The 23,169-nt window shown below is 46.8% G+C and overlaps 1 protein-coding gene across 1 annotated transcript in view; it reads right to left on the bottom strand.

Annotated features, from left to right (window-relative positions):
• LOC121595573 (zinc finger protein 263-like) overlaps positions 1-22,749 on the bottom strand; it is a 74,720-nt gene extending 51,971 nt beyond the window's left edge. Inside the window, exon 1 of the mRNA XM_041919636.1 lies at positions 21,162-22,749. Coding sequence (XP_041775570.1) covers positions 21,162-21,164 — 3 coding nt within the window. The 5' untranslated portion in view covers positions 21,165-22,749. The remainder of the gene's footprint in view (positions 1-21,161) is intronic.
• Between the last annotated feature and the right edge of the window lie 420 nt (positions 22,750-23,169).

Raw genomic sequence — 23,169 nt, 5'->3', positions numbered from 1 at the left:
GCCAACCAGTCCCCTCTTCTCCCGGTGGGAAGTAATGCTTCCGCTGCGGGAGGCCGCACCGATTGCTGACGGATCCTGCCGCCCCGTTTTCCTACAGGCGGCTGCGGCGGCGGCCACATTTCCTGTCAATTTGAATTTGGGCCGTCGGAACGTTGCTACCGCGCGCGCCTGCTCGGAGGCTTTTCTCACGCACATTCACAGATGGGGACAGTTGTTGTTTGATAGAAACGAAAGGAAAACAACAACACCACGCCACCGAGGGCATTTGTGTCTGTTGTTTGTGCGTTGACTAGGGCGATGAAAGCCATCATGCACTCGGCATGCGCTGGCGGAGCGCTTCCGAAGATTTGAGCTTAATTAATTGGAAGCTGACATAAACGAGGATGAACGATGCGGTACAACCCTGGGAAGAGTCAGTTCCCAATTTTAGTGCGGCACATTATCGGCTCGAAGGTCCCGCCGGCCACGTAATGGCCAAACGATCACCGCAAGAGACAGATAGATAAAACACATTCGTCCGGTTCGTCACTTGCGAAAGTACCACAATGTGTGGTACCGATTCAACAAAGGAAAGGATGATTAAGTAAGTTATCGTTAACCCGAACAGCACCTAGAGTGTGTGAACTTCCATCTCAGGTGAGAGGATACACTCCATAGCTCCCCGATGCATCGTTGCAATTCGTTTCGACTTGTCGATGATTCAGCTCGAACGCTGCTACAGACCTAACGCATGTCAATTAATTTTGAGCGTCCCCCATCGATCACTGCGCAAGACAAAACAAGATGTCCACACGTTATCAAAGACACTCGGCTCGATGTATCGACAAGCAGATTGATGTTTAAAGTCGCGACAGGTGTGGCATCCGGGAAGCAGCGGCATGCAAATGAAGCCAAAGAAATTCAAAACCAATTAATACTCGCAGATCTTCAGCCGGGATCAATCGATCAAGGTTACAAAGTTTGCATCGTTGCTTGTTGTGTTTGGTGCATGTGTGCTTCGCCATGTGTAGACGGTCGTATTTACGTTTGCTTCGAGCTGCTGCGTCGCTCCTGGACCGTTTTCGGTAATTTGTTTTACTTCCACCAGCCCGGCCGCCGCTGCTAAACGTTCGCTAGGCTTGCGCAACAACCCACACCGGGGTCATACACCCCTGCCTGCATGACAAGTCAGGTTGTTGCGATCAGTGTTTAGCCCTCTCTTACTGGTTCGTTTTCCATTACGCTTTCGCTAATGCAGTACAATCGCTCGATCGATCGGCACCCGCGTGAGGGGGTCGAACTTCGACCGTGCAATTTCCCTCTTTCAGTAAAAAAAAAAGAACCAAACACATACACACACAAACGAAGGGAGGGAAGAGATTTCAGTGCACTGATTAATTGCCGCCGTTCAGCGAGCCCATCTCTTACGTTGAACACTCTCCACAACAACCGCAGCAAGCCTTCAAGTTCTTCAAAGGAGCAAATGATGAGAGAAGTACAAAAAAAAAAACGACGCTCGACGCTCAAACGCATGCGATTTACGCGATAACACGCCGATTTTTCGTTTGTTTGTTGCCGGTTGGGTAAGCGAAAATTGATTTGAAAGTTTTACCCACTTTCGGTGGATAGAGCCTTCCCTTCCCTCCAAAGAGATGGATCTTCACCGGAGGCTAAATTTCGGTAAGCACATTGCTACAATCAGTGAGCCAGTGGGGGAGATGTGCCTGCGTGAAGATGATAATAGTTTCGAGATGGGGTACGCGTGATCAGCGTTTACCTTCGCTTCCTGGGTTTTGATGTGGCGTGGCGTATGCGCGGGAACGTTTCAAAGAAGCCAACGATGAGTGGCTGCTGCAGCCGGCGGTAAGACGAAACGACTCATCGAAGTGTCCGAACTTCATCACTTAAGGATTATCGGATAATCGGGGTAGAAATTGACACGGACTAAGCCCGTATTTCCGTACAGCCCTTCGGTCGCTTTCGGTGTATGAAATGTGAGTCTCCCATTGCATTACCACATGGCACGGTATACATACACACTCCCGAGCGGCACTTAAATTTGGAACGTTGACGAGCTGCTTTTACTTTAACCTTTGCAGATTGTTGATCTGACCGAAGCCGGCAGGAAATCAACGGCGGTAGGCGCGCGTGTATAAAGGTTGCGGCACAGTGCCCGGCACACAAACACACACACACACACACACACACACACACTGTTTGTAAAACCTTGCGCCATAATCCTGCCGTCAAATCGGCGTGGAACTCACGTCCAACAAATGAGCGCAATCGGAGGCTTTCGAGAGCTTTACGCAAGTCTTTTTGCCGAAATGGCCCCACACAGCAGGGTTTGCGCCAATTACTCTCGGGGCACCAAAGGCCCTTCCCGCCTTCGCTTCACCCGCAAATGGTAAAAACGCCTGCCATTCCGCTTGGGAACGCATCCATCCGTGCGCATCATTAAACATTTCGATTTTATCTGCCGTTTTGATTTGTAGTCCTCTCGGCGGATATTCCTGCATGCCGTTTCGCGAGCATTCTCCTCATCGTTCTCGATGCTGCTCCCGGGCCGCTAGAAGGCGGGAAGGTAAAAATTAAACAAGAAAAAAGGAAAATCCAGCTCCAGCACTACACCTTGCACCAAAAGAGCAGCCTCGCTGGTTGCACTTGTCGGCTCGATTCGAGAAAGCATTAAAAAACAACCCTCCCCGAGAACAACAAAACAGCAAAGAATCCGTGCCAAAAAGTGTTGAATAAATCGAGAGACGGCAGAGAGAGAAAGAGAGAACAAAACATCTTTCAACACCGGTTCATCTGATCGGGGAAACGTTTCGGCATGCTCCGGTGGGGTTCGTGGCGGTACTTTGGTCAAACAAACAATCGGGACACTGAAATGACTTTACTTAAAAGACGAGCAAAAAGGCTGCGCCAAAAAGGTGCGCAGCGGGGTCACATGAGCAACGGGGGAAAGGTGGTGGTGTGAGTGCGAACAAAATGCACAACAAGCCAAACAACATAACGAAATATGTCTCTCGCCAAAAAGGCCACACCATCAACATCGTCATCGTCACACCCACCAACCCACCCACAAGTTCCCCTCCCCCTGTGACCAGTTGGCACTTTCCTCTCATCGATAGTCCGCGCACACCATATGTATCTGTCCGCTTTAATGATATCGGCATGGCAGCGGCGGCAGCAGCATGGCCGAAGGGGATAATGGTCGAGGTGCACACCCCCGCGTAAGATCGGTCCCACCGCATTCTTTGTCGATTTGTGCGAAATCTCATCAACCCCGCTTCAATCCTGCAATTCGTTGCCGCACCCCACGAAAGAATCTTTTCATATGTGCGCGAAATCCGGCGAACCTTTTCCCTATGCCGCTGCAACACACATCTGCAGTCGGCGCGACATCCCCGTCTCCCCTCGACTTACACACACACACACACACACACACACACACACACACACACACACTGATGCTTCCCTTTTGCCACTGGGGAAGAGAGGGTGGTGTCCCTTCACCGCGTTTGTGCGACAGTGCCGCCGTTTGCGTTTTTGTGCAACCGGGGCGCAACCCCCAATGGATCGCGGCAGCTAAAGAAGCAAAACCCAAAATAATTAAACTGAAAACAATTAATTTTATATATTCGCGTCTCCCCAGTCCTCCACCGTTCTTTCGCTTCCTTTCCATCATCGCCGTAAAAACAAGGTGAGCCGACAACATTCGGAATGGAGATCGGAGATCCCTTGGTTTCCCCTTGGTTTCCCCTTGTTTTGCTGTTTTTTTTTTTATGCTCAAATGGTTCATAGTTTGTTCCTCTGTCTCCCGTTTTAGCAAACGAAGTGTGTCTTCCCTGTAGTAGTTTTGCGGCTTTTCGCGTTCGTCTAATTAATTGAGCGTATGCCCGAGTGTTGCGCCGGCAAAACGTTTAGAAGGCATCCCCACCCCCACCAATCCACTCCGCATGGAATGGGTCGCATTTGTGTCGGGGGTATTATGTTGGTGTAGCAGGACAACAACCGTTGCTGCACATGCTTGTGCGAAGAAGCGCTGTGTTTCATTGCGACTTTGAGGTGGTGCTGCTGTACGGGGCCTTTTTACTTGACGTCAGCGAGAGTTCATCTCATTACGGCTGAATGCGGTGGAAGAGAATTTGATAGCACTACTGCCACAGCTTGCACAGCTCTCCTGCCATCCGTTTAATGGATAGCTTCTAGTGATCGTTTAAACAATCGATAAGCAGACGCGACCGAAACGAGATCGAAAGGAAGAACCCGAAGCGAACAGATTCATCAATATGAAAATGGGCAAGCAAAAAGTGGTGCGCGGTGCCGCGACGAAACATTCCAACTGGCTCATTTTACTTTCCATTTTTGATAATGTTGTAAAAACAGAATGTCTTTTATATTCTCCTTTGGGTCCTACTGCCCCGCCTCTATCGCGGCTTCCACGCGATAACACACACGCCCTGAAACGAAGTTTGAAAAACCGATTTTTGGACGAATGCGTTTCTTTATCATCGATGATTCATCGACGCCACTCACTTCCCTTTTCTCGCCCGGTCTTCGCCCTTTATGATTGGACGTATGTTGTGTCCGTAGATCTCTGGTAATTAATTTCACAAGGATGTGTGGAGTCCAATACAAAAAAAAAACACACACACACACACACACACACACACACTTGAAGGCCTCCGGAGTGCATTAAGATCATCAATCTTCAAAATGCATTTATATGTTTGTAGTCTGCTGGTCCCATTTCGGTGGACAACCAATGCTGCCCGGCGGGGGTAACATAACGATTAAACAAATCAAAACAATCATCAGAAAAGCTTTGCTCTTAGCATCGTTTCGCGTCGCGTAACACCAGCGCATAAGATCGTCTCCCACCACCCGGCAGGCCACTTGACCTTGGTGAATGGTAGCAGCAGCAGCAGCAGCAGCAGCAGCACCAGCAGCAGCAGCAGTCGCGGTGTTCCATTTGCAGCGTTCCTCCTACTACTACTACTACTACTACTACTAGACGCACTACTCTCGATCACAATCAGCTCATTAATTTGTGAAGGAAGCCTTGAGACTGCGAGATCGCGGGCTCTCACACAAGCGTGACCGCTACACACAACGGCGCATGCGTTTTGTCTGTGCCGGAAGAATTAGTCCGAAAATTAGCCGGCTCAGCCACCTACGAAATCTCAGCCAGCACGCTCTTTAGGAGGGACAGATCTCTGTGTTTGATCGATCGGAGGAGGTCTTCCGTTCTCAAAAAAGCGTAGAGTGGATTGAAATTTGTGTTTGATTGTTTCTTCTGTGTTTGGGTGGTTTGATTTGTTTAGCATTATTGGCTGGTGGATTTTTTAATTGTTTCTTTGATCATGGCCATCCATTTCGTGCGGTTGGAGGAAGTAATTTCGTAAATGTCTAACAAACGAGCGCTGTCATCTCGCGTTAATGTGATTCCTAATGTGCTACAAAAATCCAATCTTCTCGTTATTCTCATTTGCAAAAGCCATAAAACAAGAAATTCTGTTTTTTTTTGCGCAACGAAGACTTATATCAACATTGTCAACGAAGTTTCCAAACAATAATGAGTAATATTAGTAAAATAATATTAATAATATTTCCTATTCGATTTTCCGGCTCATTGCATAACATGTTATGTTGGCTTCGCGTTGATGCGTTACAAGAAAAAAAAGAACGCATCTCACCGCGGGGAAATTTCATGTAACGGACCAAAAGCACGCAAGAGAGCAAATCACACGCCCTCGAGGAAGCGCGTTCAAAGGATGCGTTTGGCACGCGATAGCAAAACGGCACAAAAACGCGACACATACACATATTTAGTGGTGGTACGCTTGGTCAGAGCTGTTGTCGCACCTTAAAATGTTTATGTCCCGTTCATCCGATAGTTGCCAACAGCGTGTTGATAGCGACACTGGTGCGTTGCATAAATTGTGGACGACTTTAAATCTTTCCAATAAGCCTTCTATCACCACACCTCGGTCGCGAAGCGCGAAACCCCTCAGGGAGAGATTGTTTAGCAAAATATATTGCACAGAAAAAAGTCCTATACCGAAAAGCGTATGATTTTAATCGAGCAATGTGGCCTTGAGCTGGCGTTTTTGACATATACACATGTTGTTGGCTTCATTTTGTTTTGAAATTTCATACAGCCACCTTTACTGGTAATATGAATTTAATTTGGCAATTAAATTACAAAAACGTATTACAACTATAAAGTTCAAAACAAAATCATTGACAACAAAATACAATGCTTTGAATGTATTGATTAAATATTTTTAATGCATCAGAAAACATTCTTTTTCATTTTTATTTGTTCACACGTTGCAAAGGATGCAATTTTCTAGAAAACTAAATCATGCAATTGTTTGAGAGCACAACTAAACCTTGAATTTCTACATTGCCTTTTTTTTGCACTACCATCAACCAAAAACGGAACGGGCTACCTTTTCCGAGAAAGGCGCACACACATAAAGTTCCTTCGAGGAAAAGAGAAAACGGGTTAGCGCAAGCACAGGTTGTGGGAGAAATGTTTCACGTGAATAGAACCTTTAGCAACGCGCACGTAAAAATGGTTAAGAAATCGGGAAACGAATCGTACACACCAAAGCTGGAAGAAGATGAACGCACACACACGTACACAATTTACGACGTTTGCGGCTTAAACGAAACTTAAACTGTTCAAGCAGGAGCCACACAAAATGCAATGAAAGGGGAAAAGGAATGGAGAGAAAAAACAAAAGCATCACCGGGCCGCCACCGCTAAATGGTGCGGCGGCCCCAACAGCATCCGAGCGACAAGGTGCAGAGATCAAATAACAAAATGAAAAAGGCAGCAGAGCGAGAGCGGGAGCAAGATAGAGCGAATGATAGGGCAAAACGGTTCGAAAACGATCCAAAAGAATCGGACCTAATGAAATCCTCCTCCAATTTGGGAAAATCAGAATTAATATTCATTTGAATTCGTTTCAAATGAATCGTCTCACGAGTCTCTCACCCGCTTACTTTTCGCGTCCAGCGTCTAAGCTGATATGCTGGATGTTGATCGGGAAGGGCGGAGAAGCTGTCGGGTACAAGTATGCTGGCTGTGATTGCCGTTCAAGTCGTTGGTTGCTGTTGCTGCTGCTGAGGAAGACTACGACGACGATGATGATGATGATGATGATTGTTATGTTGTTGATGTTGTTATGAGATGTTCAAGTGTATGAAATTCCACTTCTGTCCAACTGACTTGTCCACTACTTCCCTTCGCGTATACGCTTTGTTGGAGGTGGTGGTGTCTGCTATGTCTGTGACGATATCTAGCCAGATTATAACAGTGCAAGGGAGCGAGCAGCAGTAGGGAACGCTAGCCCGCCGAACACTGAAAGGGTAATATGAAACTGCTCGTCGATCTTCTTTCGCAGACTCCAGTAGGGCTTCTGATGATGCGGGTGGCATCTTGAAACTTTTTCTTCTCTTCTCCCTGCACAGACTTTGGGACTATTGAACAAAAAAAAACATAAAACCTTGAAACCAGGTACGACTAAGAATGTGGCGCGGGATAAAAGATCCCCCAGCCCTTCTGCGCAACTCTTCCGAACTCTGAAATCATGGTAGCGGCGTATAACTGGAGAGAAATATTCATCGACCGAAGCCCTGAATGACAACAGTCGGCAAAATAAAAAAAACAGCCCGAGCCCGTTGCAACTCAACCGCGGTTTACGCTCAGTGAGGGTGGTTTGCTTGGGTTATGAGCATGAGAAAATTTCGTAGACGAAAAGAATCAGAAAAAAAAAGAAATCTCGTTTGTGGTTTGGTATGGGAACACAATTGGAAGCTACAGGCACAAAACAATCCTTTAGCTCCAAACCGTCGCCGTGGCTTCGTCCAGTTCTATTCCACAAAGGCATTTGGCGCAACAGGCAAGGCTTGAGTTTCCGCGAAGGGTCTTTTGGGATGCTGCGTCTGGAACGTATTTTATTTTTGTATTTTAGCAGCTACTCGAGCAACCAAACTCACCGTACTTTTCCTAGCACAAGCAGAACAGTCCACAACAGTTTCCCAAAGGCAGCTTTTGAAGAATGTTTTTATTTTGGAATACTTGTATACCGGGGAAGTTTGAAGAACCACCGGATTGGGTATTAACGTTCCAAAATATGCGGGGGAGGGACACCATCGCTCAAGGAAGGCCAGCGCAACAAAACCGGCATCGGTCCGAGTGGTGGCCCACCAAAACGCTCACCGATAAAAAAAGAAGATGCCGAAGTTTTGCTTCGTGCTTCACATTCCAAAACCCTCTGCTCAACTCACTTCACAGCGCTTTCGATCGAAGATCTCGGCGCGGATCAGTATTTCGCCACCTTCCGCCTATTCCGAGGCTTCCCAAACAGTGCCGATGCTTTGGCCTTACAGAATCAATTCGTCGAGTAGTGTTCCCGCATGCGGACTGTTTGTAATGTTGGCTTGAGTGTAGTGTATAAATATTTATGTACGTTCCAAGAGCCACAGAGCCAAGCCGGTGCGAGAGTCTTACAGACGTGGGAACTCTTTCTCGTTGTTGGAGGCGATCGAGTTACCAAGGCGAGGTTGTGTCCTATCTGCCGGCATCTGGCACGGTAGGTTCGGCGATGGTGTTTGGGCGCACTTCTGTCACTTGTTGATGATGTTTGCATTTCAAGCTTTACTACACTGACTGGCTTAACATTTAGAGAAATACAAAAAAAAAACATTTACTCAGTGTAAGATTAGTTCGCAGATCTTTTTAATATTGTTTTAAAATCCGAATTAGGACACAAGTGATCATATCTGGAAATGGGCTAAGTAATGTCCCTCTAATTGAGAAAATTATGCCGAAGTCAAGAAACACACATGTAAACCCCGTTTAGCCGGGGTGTAGTAAATCAAAACATTAAATCCACATTTTATGACAAGCTAATAGAGAGCGTATGGTGTGATCAGTGCTCCTAAACAAAACCCACTAGGCATTTGTACCAATTCACATCCATGCAACACCTCTTGACCATTCTAAAGCACCATCGCTCAGCGGTCACTGCAAGAGCGCGCGTCCTGTGTAGCGGGTGTAGTCTAACAAGTCATTTCTAACGCTGAGCAAACCTCTCACAGTCCCGAGGCAGATGTCGGGACGGAGCGCCACCTCGTACGATCGTTTATGGTGTAAGGTTTATGCTTATTTTTAAATCACACACCACCAACCCATCGGACAGGGCGGTTTGTGGTTCCAAACGAGCGACTGATAGAGCGGCAGGGAGTTGGAGGAGTTGAAACATTATAAACAACGCTGTGAGAATTCAGTGACCGCAAGGAGACACGGCACTGCTCGCAAGCAAATTCCCATCCATCGAGACACCCAGGGCTCAATGGCTCCCATTTGAGCAGATGGGATAATATGCCGCGCGCATTGTCGCCTGTATGCTGGCGGTTGAGCTCCCAAATGAAACAGAGGGAGAAAGCAACAGCGTATCCAGGTTTGTTAACTGAGCTTGGAATTGGCGTTGATATTGACGTTGGGGGAGTAAACATCCCGCACGCCGCAGGATATAAGCCTTCTCAACAATATACGCGCAGGGCGGGCGCCGGGGACGAGGTGAGCCCAGAAGGAAGGTTAATTGATAGCAATAGAGGACTCAATTGATGGTGGTAGCTTCACTTGATGACGCCCGCACTGCCGCGCGTAGTGGGAGCCCTTAAACATTGCGCGTTCACCGCCGCCACTTTTGCTCTTCTCTTCCGCGCATATGAGAGCATCAACGTCACCATCCAAAGTGAACATGTCAATTGAAATCTGGAACTGGCTGCTGTACCCTGGTAATGTCTGAGATTTTCTGCGTCGAGATCATATTAATATCAATTAACAGATAAGACGGGCGGGTGATGATATTTCCGCACGGCACCGAATTATGATTGAATTAGTCACTCGTCGTCGCTGAGTGCGCCCCCTCACGTTCGTGATATCGCAGCTGGAGGCTCACCGATCTGGGCACAATTTGTTTCTTTTGTGATAGTACCTGCATCTATCGATGGACGCCCTTTTTGTTGTGATTGTAGATTATATTGAGCTGTGTTTTTGACCTTATCCGATGAGAAATATTCGTATTGGGGATTTAAAACATCAGCAAAACCTTCTAATCCATCCAATAATTGTTGTTTTGTTTAGAACGCTATTTTTGACATACCTGGATAGAAATTAAAACAAAAAAAGAGTAAGTGCATGTGAACTTTCATGTATATTTCATATTATTTTCAATAATATTATCTGGTCAACACTTGATTCAGAAGTAGTTTGTTTATGTTTGATGTTTGACGACTTCTAACAACGAAAGACGTCCTTCTAAACTTACAGACATGTCTAACGATGATATCTAGAGGTAAAAGTTTGTATTGGATGTGCGAGTTTTATTTTTGTTGAACTGTTTCGAAACCCTGCGCCCGTTTCAGACACCGTAAAACTGCTTTACGACAGTCCGTTTTTGCCACCTTTTCGGTTTCATCATTTGTGCGTCTTTTGGTTTTACTGTCCGCACGTTCGCTAGCGTGTCTCAAAAGGAAACATACGTTTTCCCTGCCTGGAGAAGAGCATCGAAAGATGAAATAATTGGCACATTCTTCTTCTATTCATACTTATTGTAGCGATTAAAATAATGTCACTGTTATACAAGACTGTACGTTATCTTTTAGAGTAGATTTTGGACGGTTAGAGTTTTTTGGAGTACCAGCACTAGACGTGTGAAACTAGTTGACTTCTTTTCGCGGCGAGGGTGGTTTGTTGTTGTGCTGATGCCTCTTTACTATCCTTGAACAGTAGTCCCAAAAAGTTGGTTTGGGATGTTTGGCAAGTGGAGTTTGTTTTAATATTTACGTGCTTCAACGTCAACCTTTTGTTGTGTTATTTTTTCCACCACCCCTAATTTCAACTCCCTCATCTCATTTTGATAACAAAAAGAAAAGGCACACAACAACAAAAAAAATAAACGATCCGGGATCTGTCTGCGTGAGAAAAGTTACAAACGAGACTCGTGAAATTCAACCTGCCAAAAAGTGCCCAAAAGTTAAAAAAAAAACAAGCAAGCAAGAAAACACACACTCGCACATTAGCAGCATACCCGGTCACCGCGAATGCGTATGTTTTTAATTGTTTAACGATGCAGCTTAACCTTCGTCAACCGCTAAAGAAAGCACTTCTCACCGGGTGGCACACGGGACACAATTAAATTAACGTGCGCTTGTTTTATCTGAGCCTTTCTTTTGATTTTCGTTCGCATATTGCTCAATATTGGGGGATACCTTGGTTGTGCTTCCAATTTGCGTATCCACACTCGTCATTGCTGAGGCGGGGATTGTGTTGCATTTTCCCAAGCTCATCGACGGATACATTTCTGTATTGGAGTTTAAAATTCACGTAATCGGTTCAAAACTTACCCGGGACGAAAAAGAGAGTGCCACACCACCACTAAAACCCTTAATTCGGCTTAATCTCGTCCAAAGGCGCCACCACTAGGGAGGACGCATTTCGACACTTTCTTCAAATTAATTGAATTAAGACATCATACAGATCCTTAAGGGGATCATAAAATTAAAGCAAAATAACAAACCCAACAGACTCTCCCGTTCAAGTGGATCGCCATGATACTCTTCCACCGCACTAAATCGATACGATCGGCGTTGATCGAAACGATGGCGCTAATATAAGGCTTCAGCGCCGCACGGTTGGCGAACGGAAATGACATTAAAATTCGTCCACAAACATTTCCAATCGAAAACAACCGATCTGAGCAGATCGTATATTATACCGCTTTTGTAACGATCAAGATAAGAATCAGACCGTTGGTTGAACGCAGCCCTGCCACCACACAACCACTACACCCTTCTTGTTCAACATCTTTTACTCCTTCTCCGCCTCCACAAGAAGATCGGAGGCGAAAAATGTATCATAAAAAAGTTCTCATCCCATACGACATCCACCCTGAACGTTACTATCTGTCCCACGGGCCCATACAAACGTCTCTCGGACTCTCTCCCACAGCCTAGCACTCCCTCCGCACGTACTGAAGAAAAATGGGAAAGAAACGGAGCAAATAATCAAGAAATTAAATTTTAACTCCAGTGTCGCTCACCAACCCGGTCGGTGGACCCAATGAGGGAAACAAATAAAACAAAACAACAGCAAGTCACAAAATGAAGCATTGGATGTATCAAACGACAGGCGAATTGGAGCGACAACCCCGGGGGAGCGAAGGGGAGAGCCTTTTTTCCAAGGCCCAAGATCCCCCGGTGTGGTCGACCTGGAGGCCCGGAGACCCGGACGCTTCGGTTCGGCCAACAGATACATTTTATTGCCTCGGATAAGCAGCAAGCGGCATAACTTCTTCATGCCAACAACGACTCGACGAATCCTCCCGCAAGATTGGAAGCCGGCCCCTCCAAGGGGAGGCGGTTGGGAGGCCTTCCTTGTCGTCGTCCATGGGAACTCCTCCAATTTTGGGTTACGGCAGCATATGATCTTACGCCTTATCCGCCCGGTCCCGCCATAACCACTTTTGAGGAACTGCTCCAGATGAAACCGAGATGAAAAACGTACATAAATTTTCGGAGTGCCTGCCCGCTGCAGCGCAAAAGAGCGCGCGGAAAGAGCTGGTGGATAGAACACACACTCATATCCAAACGATATTGAACCGGCACCGCCACAGCCTGACCACCATAGCCACGGTGACTACAAATCTTGGTCGCTTATCGGCCCACAATCTCTCTACATCGTTTGGCCGATGGCGAGTTACTTAGGCTCGCCGCGGGTGCCTGGCTGGTTTACTTGCACTTGGAAGAGTTTCTTGTTGATGTTGTTGTTTTTAACTGCTCGTGTTGGGGAGTTTCAGGGAGTCTCTTTTCAAGTAATTTGGATATCGCAGGATTTCCCGCTGGTTCCGGAACGTTGGCAGCACAAAGATACGAACATCGTTGGATGTCTGGTTCTACATGCTGTATGGATTGTTAATTAAACTTCATCGAGCAACTTTGGAAAAAGACAAACTCTGAACAATGTATTTTGTTTTAATCCACCCGCCGAACAGTCTAAATACTCCAAAAGCATACTGTCACAGTAGAAGGTCACTATGCAAAGGTTGACCTAACAAAAAAGCCAACCACACACGCCACCGATTTGGTCACAGTTACTCCAAATGGAAGGTGTAAACGTACACCTCTAGCACACATCCGAATGTGCTAGCATAAGCGTGAAAGCGTGTGTATGCCATTATCATTATTAATCAAACAAAAGCACTTTACACTGACGCACGGAGGCAAATACCGCAAACCACCGGCAGCTGAGAGCAAATTGGGTCCGCCGAAAAACAAAAACTAAAACTTCAATGATCAATCTTCTGTCTCGGCCGACCTTCTGGTTGTGGTCAGCTAATGAGATCGAGCGGAACACGATCAACGCTGACCTGATGATCGTTTCAGCCACCGATACAGTAAAAGAGTCTAGCGTACTTCTCTCCTGTGGCTGGGGAGGCCACATGCAAAAGGCAGTGCCGCCACTGCTGCTAGCGCCTGGGCATCGTACAACGTACCGCAATGTTCGGAGACCCTTAAAAGTCCTGCACTGTTGAACCCCGTTCCTTCCATTAATGTTTTACAGGCGATCCCAACATGATAGATTAGGTGTACCCTATTAGTGAGCCTTGGAAGCATGTGTCCACGATCATCTTGGTTCCAACTATAGAAGGGATTTTTTGTTGGTGTCTGCTGGCCGATGGTTTGTTGGGGAATAAGGTCGAGGGAACACAAATCAAGCTATTTGCTGCTGAATTGCGAACGTCCCCAAACCGCAGTACCCTGCCATGGTTAATTTTCTCCCGCCCGCATGTAACGAGCTGAGGGACAATCGTTTGACAGTATTACCTTTTTTTTTTCTTCTTCTGGTTCGCTTCGTAATACAGCCCGAATAATCCTGCGCCATTAGTGCACGAACGGAGCGCGATTTGGGCTCGCGTTTTCTCCCCATCTGAATCATCTTGTCCTTTTTGTGCATTTTCGTTTGTCTCCGGCCTCACTTAAGGCCTCGATCTGTCAAATTTATCATTTTAATATTCATCTACCAGGGAGGTTTTTCGGGTGATTTGTGTGGTGCGCCTTTTTGTTCTCACCCCCAACAAGATTGCTCGCCCAGGGACGGAGGAACGAGAAGGGGTCTCTCGGCCAAAACATGCGTGATCTGATCTGCACTTGCGTCTACCAGGAGGCTGCACACGAGATACACACGGGCTGCTTTTGGAAAGTGTTACACACATAGCGGAGCGAGCTTGTGCCGTGCCGTGATGCTGTTGCTTGGACATTGCGCTAATTTGTACTCCCGGATGGGGTGGAGCAGAGCGTGTGTGTGTGTGTTTATGAACCGTAGCATAAAGGGAGGGAACACGACAACAGTTCAGTTTTCTAATCCATCGAAGATCGAGACGCCAGTCCACAGTGACCTGCCCGGGTGAATGGTAATTGGCCCGGGGTGGCTCACACCGTAAAACAAAAGCGGACGACGTGTGTCGTGATCGTGGAGTGATCGAAGGGCAACATGGGTCTGCTGTTTGGCAGGTGGCAGCATTCCACAGGACTCCTCGTATGGTACATACACACACATACACAGACACACACGCACACACTGCGGTAATTCCAATCGTATTCGTCAATCGTATCGGCGGAACAGGTTGATCCACATCGCTCGTATCCAAAAATGATTCCAATAGTATGCTCGCTGCAGGAGCTCTAACCGTGATCGAGACGGTGTGAATTAAATATTTGTTTTAACGCTGCACACCCGCAGCTACCCGAAGTGGAGCAAATGATTGGGGAGAGAATATCTCCCCTGCCATGAAGCAGCAGCGGCAGCAGCAGCATCATGTTGCCGGGGGTGCGTTGGGATGTTTTTTCGTTTCTAATAATTTTGCTTCGGGGAACCTTCGGAGCAGCCGAGATCGCGCACCTTGTCAAGGGTGTTTGTGTTCGCGGAGGTCCCCACGGGAGGAGATAATGAAAGATTCATCAAGAATGCTTCCAACCGTGAAGGAGCCAAACTGTAGGCGTGTTTTTGGAATCTGCACGCAAGCGACGCAGGCCACCGTTGGGGCCGTGATAATTTGTGCCAAAAAATCGCACGTAATCAAACACAAATGAGCAAGGGCGGTGGCAGGAGCGGGAAAAAAGGAGACGTAAGTATGAACAGCAGCCAACCACCATTTCACAAAGGAGGTGGCGCGCACGTGAGCCATGATGGTGGTACTGTACATACTTTTTGGAGATGATGCCAATACCAGTGGGAGTCCCTATTTTAGAGAGAAGAAAAAAATCCCCGAGTCGAGTACGCAAACGCGGCCGACCAAAATTAGGAGACACATGTTTCATTTTTTCCATGTTTTGCATTGAAACTATTAAATAAGTAGATAGTACCGCAAGATATAATGCGATATACCTATTAAGAGTGAAATTTGACACATAACGCTTCCATTTGTTTTGAATTCTTATCATAATTGCAGTCTGAACGGAGGAACTAACATGTTCGAATGTAACGATTTCATTTCATGTATTTTATGATGGATACAAAATGTATCAACATTATTAAATTATACCTTTATTTGACTTCGTAAAGGTTGGCCTTACAGAAAGGCCACCCTTTTTATCATACGAAACAAAATCATACATAATAACGCATTAACGTAACATTAAGGTGTCTTCGCGGGTGGACTTGCGGGTAACGGAAGTAAATTGCAACGCAACTGATTTTGTACTTGTCAACAAGCACATGAATGGGAACCACGTATGTTTTTTTTTTAATGTTTTGTTTCAATTGGTTACGTAAACCGATGCACGTATTTATGAATGAATTTCTTGCCGTTTATTGATACTTGCTTGTTGCCTAATGAACGACCAAAGAAGGGCGAAACGAAACAGCACAACATAATGCAGAATAAGCTAATGCATGCCATTTACAGCAGTCAAAAGGAATGCAGAATATCTGAACAGCTTCTGATGGGAAAAGTTTGTAAATCACATCGAATCTTATTTTTATAAGCAAAGATGCTACTTCTAGATTAGAAAGTTAAACAATGATAGGAAACTCGACGATAAACCATGCATGAAACCATTAGGAGGAGTAAATATGATAAACTCGTTGTACTCTATTTCAAACTACCCGTGAAGCCTTAGAAAAAGTGGATTAGGGTGCAATCGGGGTGTCAAACACTGGCCAAGGACACGCACACGCATCAACTCCAGCAGACATCAGACACCAGACGACTCTGCACAAACACCGCCAAGTCAAAACAAAGCCTAACTAACGTAATGTTTAGGAAAAAAGCGTCATTCTTTGCTTCACAGTGCAGACGCTTTTCAAAACCGTTCAGAAATGGTTTGAAAATAAGGAATAGAAAACAGTAACTAAAGCAGGATTTCTCCAGACGTATAGGGCCTGCATGGACAGGACCGGGCACAAGTAGGTATTGCCACTGTAGCACGGTTTCTAGACGTGCTGAAATGAATGTTTTCTTAAAGACCTTGCCCAAGCCTTCTATCTCAAGGTTTTTTTTGGGTGATAATTATGCTAAATGTATTATTTTACGTTTTAAAAGCACATACACCGCGCTAACCTATCCTGGCTGATGACCCGGATACACGGTGTGGCGTAGTTTTGCTTAATCCTTAACGTTTATTAGCTTGCATCCGTACTGTTTCCCTAATATTCCCGTTTTTTTTTGATACTCCGTTTAGTTTTGCCCGCTTTCGGGAGTACCTTTCGCGACTAAGGTCGCGGCGTTCCACCACCACTACCAATTCCGCTTTCCTTTTAATGTCTTTCCATTCTCCCAGCCCCACAAACATGTGAGCGTGGGCCCATAGGTCTTCCCGGTCTTTCATGCGCGATTGTAGCTCATACATTTTCATATGCTTATTTCCAATGCAAACGCGCGTGTGCACATCGGTCGCCTGCACCGCCGACGCACCAACGTCGTTCTCAAAGAACGTCGTCCAGCACACGGCATGTGCTGACAGGGCGATCTCGCCGTCGCCGCCGCCACTGCCTTGCGTTACGGCCCCGCCTGGACTCTCACGGGTGGGATGCAACACCTTCTGCGCCAGGGAGGACCTCGCCGGTGACCTCGGCAAGCGGGCGATTTCTTCGCGCTGACCTGTGCCGACTGCGGGTCAGACGCGACAGCGAGTCATTTCGTTGGTCGACTTAATCGATCGTTGGCGCGCGGGGTGCTGCATAATCAATGGATGATTTAATCGGTCAGCGCAGAGAAGATAATGGTCGAATGTCTTCTGTTTTGCGGCCAAAACCCCGAAAAATAAGGCCTTATTGCATCGAACTCTAAACGTCAAACTATTTACATGTTTGCAATAACATCCTTCATAACCGTGCGGTTTCTACTAAGTGACATTACTTTTATTTGATGCCTTATAGTGGTAAAACTGTTTACTTTACCTTTTTGGCCATTCGTTCTTTTTTTTCTCTTACGCGACCCCACTGCTTTGCATAAAGCGATGAAAATGCTTATCGTGCGAGAAATTGCCCATAAGGGGAGGTAATTTCTGCACAATTGCCGGTAGCGAATGAATGGGGCGCACAATCAGGGTACACCCCGGGAAGCGTAATGCATGCATAGTGGCAAGTTTTGCGTTGACTTACTTTTTCTGCACCATCAACAGGAAAATTCTACACCACCCACTGCACCCACGGGGCAGGGGTGAGTTATTTTTGATCATTTTTCAACAGTTGAACTAACTGCCGCCTTTTGTGTACAAATGTATGTGAGTGTATGATGGAGTTTGCGTTTTGTGTTTTTTCAATGACTGGTAATCGAACCTCCATTCAAGCTGGACATGGGAAAAACAATTTCTTACAACAGTTCCTAATAAGCACAGTCGCACATTTTTAACCTGAGATGCCCAAACGCTTCGCAATGAGGCTCGCACTTAATATGTGGAGAGATCCTCGAGGTGGAATTTAATTTCGCACTTGGCGTGGTGATTCGTTGTAAAAACTGTTTGTTGCCCCTTCTCACTCCCCAATCACAAACACAAATGTACACACACTTCGATACGCTCACTCATACAACGAAGGATTTGTGTTTCTGTTACGCAGCTCCCGATTAGCGATGGATTTATGCACGCAATGGAAAATAATACGAGAGCAAAACACATGAACCCTTCTCTGTCACTGTTTGAGGGAGTGACTGCACGAAACGAAATAAACGCTATAACTAGAACATTACACGCCTTTCCCGTCGCTTCCTGAGTCCTTTCCGGAGACCACGTGAACCCCGTTTGGGCAGAAGTTAAAGGGCAGTGCTGGGGAAGCGGCAGAGTGCACTGTGTCCTTCTTGGTGGAAGTAATTTGAATATGATGTAATCGCTTACATGCAGAAGCAACAGCTTGTACTGGGCAGGACCTGGAAAATGGCGTATTACGAAGGCGGTTATGCTTTGGCGCACCATTCCGCGGGGTGTACATTTGCATACAGCAAATTGGAGACGAAGACGGAGGGTGAGCAATGTGCTCCGCTTTTTATCGTTTTGTTTTGTGATGTTTTCTTTGGTTATCAAGTGATGTCGTCCATGTCCGCGTGTCCCCTGGTATGCTGGGCAAATTGGGAATGTGGGGTGGGATGAGCAAGCGCAGCAGTAGGCAAGATCAACGCAATGATGTATGCGCATAAAATATGTGTCACTCGTAACACGTTTATTTGGCCGGCCTCGTGCTTAACGGCCATTTTGCAAGCTCGAGAGTGTAACATATTCGGCATGTTCTATTCATAATACGCTCATGTTGTTGGTAAAGTTCGAGCGAACATTATCAGCGAAGCATTTCGATCATGAGGTGTGGTGTGCTGCTTTTTAACGTGCTGTAACACTCATGTTATGATGCATCATTGATCTTACCACATGATTTTGTGTTATATTTTGATAAAGAAGCTTTATTGCAGAAACGCCACGTCAATGCCACCACGTGTAAGTTTAAAGGTTTTAGAAGCATCGTAGAGCTCATACACGCTCATTTTAATAATCTTTGCGAGTTTGTTTTCCTCCATTCCTAGCCACAGTGCAACATCTGGTGGGAATTGAGGCACGGGGTACACTTTCGGAACTCCTGCTGAGCGCAAAAAAAAATGTCATCACCACCACTACACATATTAATCGTTCCTTGAGCCACAACAAAAAATCTTGACCACCGCGACCACATGTGGGATTTTGAAAGTAGCGACGAGTCCATTTCCGGTTCCACATTTGAGTGTCGGGGCAGTTTCTGTTTTTTGTTATATCTAGCCGACAGTAGCTATAAATAAATAAACCCTGGTCAACTTGTGCGGTGGTGAAATGCAACTAACAAATTTCCAGTAAAATGTGAATAATTATTCAAATTGATACAATTAGAAGCACAGTTTCGATGAAGACCAAGCGTTTTCGGTACAAATTCAGAATACTTATTCTCCAAAAAGTTGAACACTGAAATGTGCACATCAGCATGCTGTCGGCGAGCCGTCCCATCGATCTCATTATGGTGACGGTTTGACTATTTCAACCTTATGATTTTCTTTTTTATTGCCCCAATGTCTTAAATGGTCCACCCCACACACACACATACACACACATACAGACTAGGGGCATGTGGGACAACAGGCGCGACATGCTCACATCCTCCGGAAACGATAACAATTTATCAATCCGCCTTTGGTCTCTCGTATGGTCCTCGTCTTTTTTTTCCTCACTCTCCGCCATCCGACAAAGCTGATGGAATCAAAGAGACAATGCGCGCTTCAGCATAGATTTTTTGAGGTACGACGATGATGATTGCCATCGCGCGTGGATAGGACAGTGTGGGGCAAGGGGAACACCTTCAGCATATCTCACTCCCGCATCCGCCCCAAAAAAGGCCATTTTCTTGCGGTCGCGCGCTGGAGATTGCAATCCATCGTACGACCGTGTGTGTGTGTGTTTGCGTCTTTTGTGATTTTCGTCCATTCCCACATCCCGTCGACCCCGACACTCTTTTGATGACAGAATCGCGCGCGCACACACCGCGCTAAACTCCACCATATAACATATTTTAATGGCCGGTGTCTCCGCCAATCGCCGGGCGGACTGGCGGGCGATTCCGGTGCTGGAGGGAATCGGTGACATTTTGGGGTGATGCTCGCAGGCGTTACCCCACCCGTGGGATAATTTTCTCCAACCATTTGTGTGTGTGTATGTGTCCGAATCTGGCTCGGCTGAAGAAAAAGGGGAAACGATAAGGTGGACGACGACACTGCACTGCCGCCCGGGTATGGGATGCTGCTGCTCCAGGCGTAATCAGCGTCACTTCCTGTCCTGGGTGTTCAGGCGGCAAGAAGAGAGACACCGAAAAAAAGGGCACCTTAAGAGGCTGGCCGACCGGCAGCATCAATTTCGTAAGATTAACACCAGACGCGGGAAGGGCGCGCTCCGGACAGCGTGCCACAGCGAAACAGGCTCAATGAAAACAACGCGCGCGCCGAAGCTAATGAAGTTAGGCAAATGTTCAACATAAAATATGCACGAAAGCAAAACATTCCCGAGCAGAAACTGAAGCAGAAACACACAAAAGTAAACGGCCAACGAAAATGGGGTTTCAGGTCCGGCAATCCCGGGATCTTCCCACGCCGTCGGAATGAAGGAGGATCGCGCTAAAGGAAAGGGTCGGCCGCGCAACCGCAAGCTTCTTAACTGCAGAAAGGGAAGAAGGATCTTTTTATAAGCCCTTCCTGCTCGTCTGTGGCGCTCAATGGGCGGGTGGTGTTTGGTTTTTGAGTTGAAGCACCCTTTGGATGGTCTTCGTGGTTGAACTCCAACGGTTGTCTCTTTGCGGGAGGCGATCTTCTAATACAATTTATAGCTTCGTTTCATGTGTGTCCATCAAGGGAAAAAACACAATGTACCAGACATTTTCAGACAGTAGAGTCTCGTTAGCCGGCGGCATTCGATGATTTGTAGTGCGAAAAAAGTTACACTTTGAACTCGACCATCTGCTCCGTCGTTGCGTCGTTTCTGTGTGTTGTCGTTGATGTCGCCAACAAGATGTGTCGTTCAGGGCCCCCCCCCCCCCTTTGACACCGTGAATGATCCAGATGGAGATCCACCCAAATTGATCCACTTCCACTTACCATGCATGGGGTTGAATTTATATCTTCCGCTCTGGATGTTGGGCGATGTTTGAAGCTATTTTGCGATTATGATGGTGATGAGGCGTAGCTGCTCCTCGAAGGATCACCAAAATCTTGCGTCGTGCTTTGGAAGGATGTCTTGTTACCACACGACAATTTTAGGCACACACACACACAGACGGACAAACAATGCACTTACTTTTCTACATCCATTAACATAACGGAAGAAAACCTTTTCATCGCCTAGACGACACACAGCAAGTAAGCTTTGATTACTGGGTTTGCGCGTTGTTTGGATTCTCGTACTCAATAATTATTTCTTTTTCTCTTCGCACTACACTTTTTATGTTGATCGGTTGCCCGTTTGCAAATCTGGCATTGGAAACACGCCCGACCTGGACCTGTGACACATTCGAGCAAGATCTTAGCAGACCACACAACTCAAGCACAACTTTTATCACCGTATTTTAAAAAGCAACCAAGTTTACCAATGGGAAGCGATATTGACGACACGTTTTACCGACCGAATCCACACAGGCAATGCCTCCTCTATCATCTGGCACGGGACAAAACACGCACAAAACCGCGAAACGCGGAACCACACACACCACGGGAGCAGCGGCTTTGAGCAATCACCCCCACGACAAACATACACCGTTGCTGGCGTAGCCGCGGTCAAGATGGGTTTCGATTGGGTGGGGATGGGTGTTTTTTTACACAGCTGTCATGACGTCGTGTCCTGCCGTTATAGGCGCGTTATACAGGGCAGGGATGAAGATAGAAGGAATCGGATGGATCTTTTGCGGGTGTAGCTTTTGCGTTTTTTTCTATTTTGCTTCTAACAAACACACACACACGCTCATACATACGCACACAAACACACACACACACCGGGTCCGATACTGCACACTGATGGACGCAATGGATTTTGCGGGGCTGCAATTGGAATCTGACGCGGCAGCACGTGGAAATATGATCGCGGTCCTGGCCGCAGCGACTTCATGCGAGCACCAAACACACTAGCAACACTTTTTTTTACAAAGCTTGGCACAGTTTCGTCCAGATAGATCTCAGCGATTGCTACGATGGCATGAATGAAATCCTTCGCACAGCTGTTAGCAGGACTATCGTCCACAATCGTTGCACTTTTCGGGGAAAGACGTATTTTCTCTTCTTTTTTCTTTCACTACACACTACACAGATCACAGCTTGTTTTAACTCTCTCCAAAGCTCGAACGAGAGTGAGTGAGTTGGTTTCCTAGCCTAGTGTATCCGGAATATCTTAGCAATAACACCACTAGCTTGCTTGTGCGCTGAACTATCGCCCTGGCCGGCACACTACACAAAAGCGCGCGAACACAAAGCAGGGACAGGATATAATCTCTCCAGGGTATAATAACGATTGCGCGCCTGCAACTACAACACACTATTATGTTTTCATCTAATATTCGCTCATCTACAACACTGAAAGCAGGTTCCCGTTTCTAAAAATCCCGCAAAACGAAAAACATGTCGCCTACTGCGCTAGACTACCGAAACGAACTTAGCGTGGAAACGGGAACACGACGCACGTCCGCACGCTCGAAAGGTAAACGAAGAACGATTGATGCGAAGGGAAAATCAGCCTCAGCGTGCGATTTGCTTGAAATCGTCCACCATGCTCCCTGCTTTCTTGCGCAAGCGAGACAACCAGCTGCTTCGAGCAGTGCCGGCCCACTCTCGCTCTGTAGCCACCGGTTCGCTTCTCCTGTTCTGGCGCGTGTGAGCGCGGTCCAGCGCGCGCATGGTGTCTCTGTCCTCCGCACGCTGTCGCTCTCGCTCACGTATCCGAACGCATGCCGAAGCCCACACGCGCCGCCAACACACGCACACAGACAGCCGGCGACAGCGTTAGCCGGCATTGCATACGGCTTTGTTTTTGTTTTGTTTCTGCTGTTTCTGATGATTCCAGACCACGCGTTTTTGCGTATCTACACGTTGATTGAGCAGCGCGCGAGCCAACTTTAGG

The sequence above is a fragment of the Anopheles merus genome, chromosome 3R, assembly GCF_017562075.2.
Source record: "Anopheles merus strain MAF chromosome 3R, AmerM5.1, whole genome shotgun sequence".
Taxonomy (NCBI): domain Eukaryota; kingdom Metazoa; phylum Arthropoda; class Insecta; order Diptera; family Culicidae; genus Anopheles; species Anopheles merus.
Note: the sequence above shows the minus strand (reverse complement) of the source record. Positions and strands in the feature narration are given on the sequence as shown.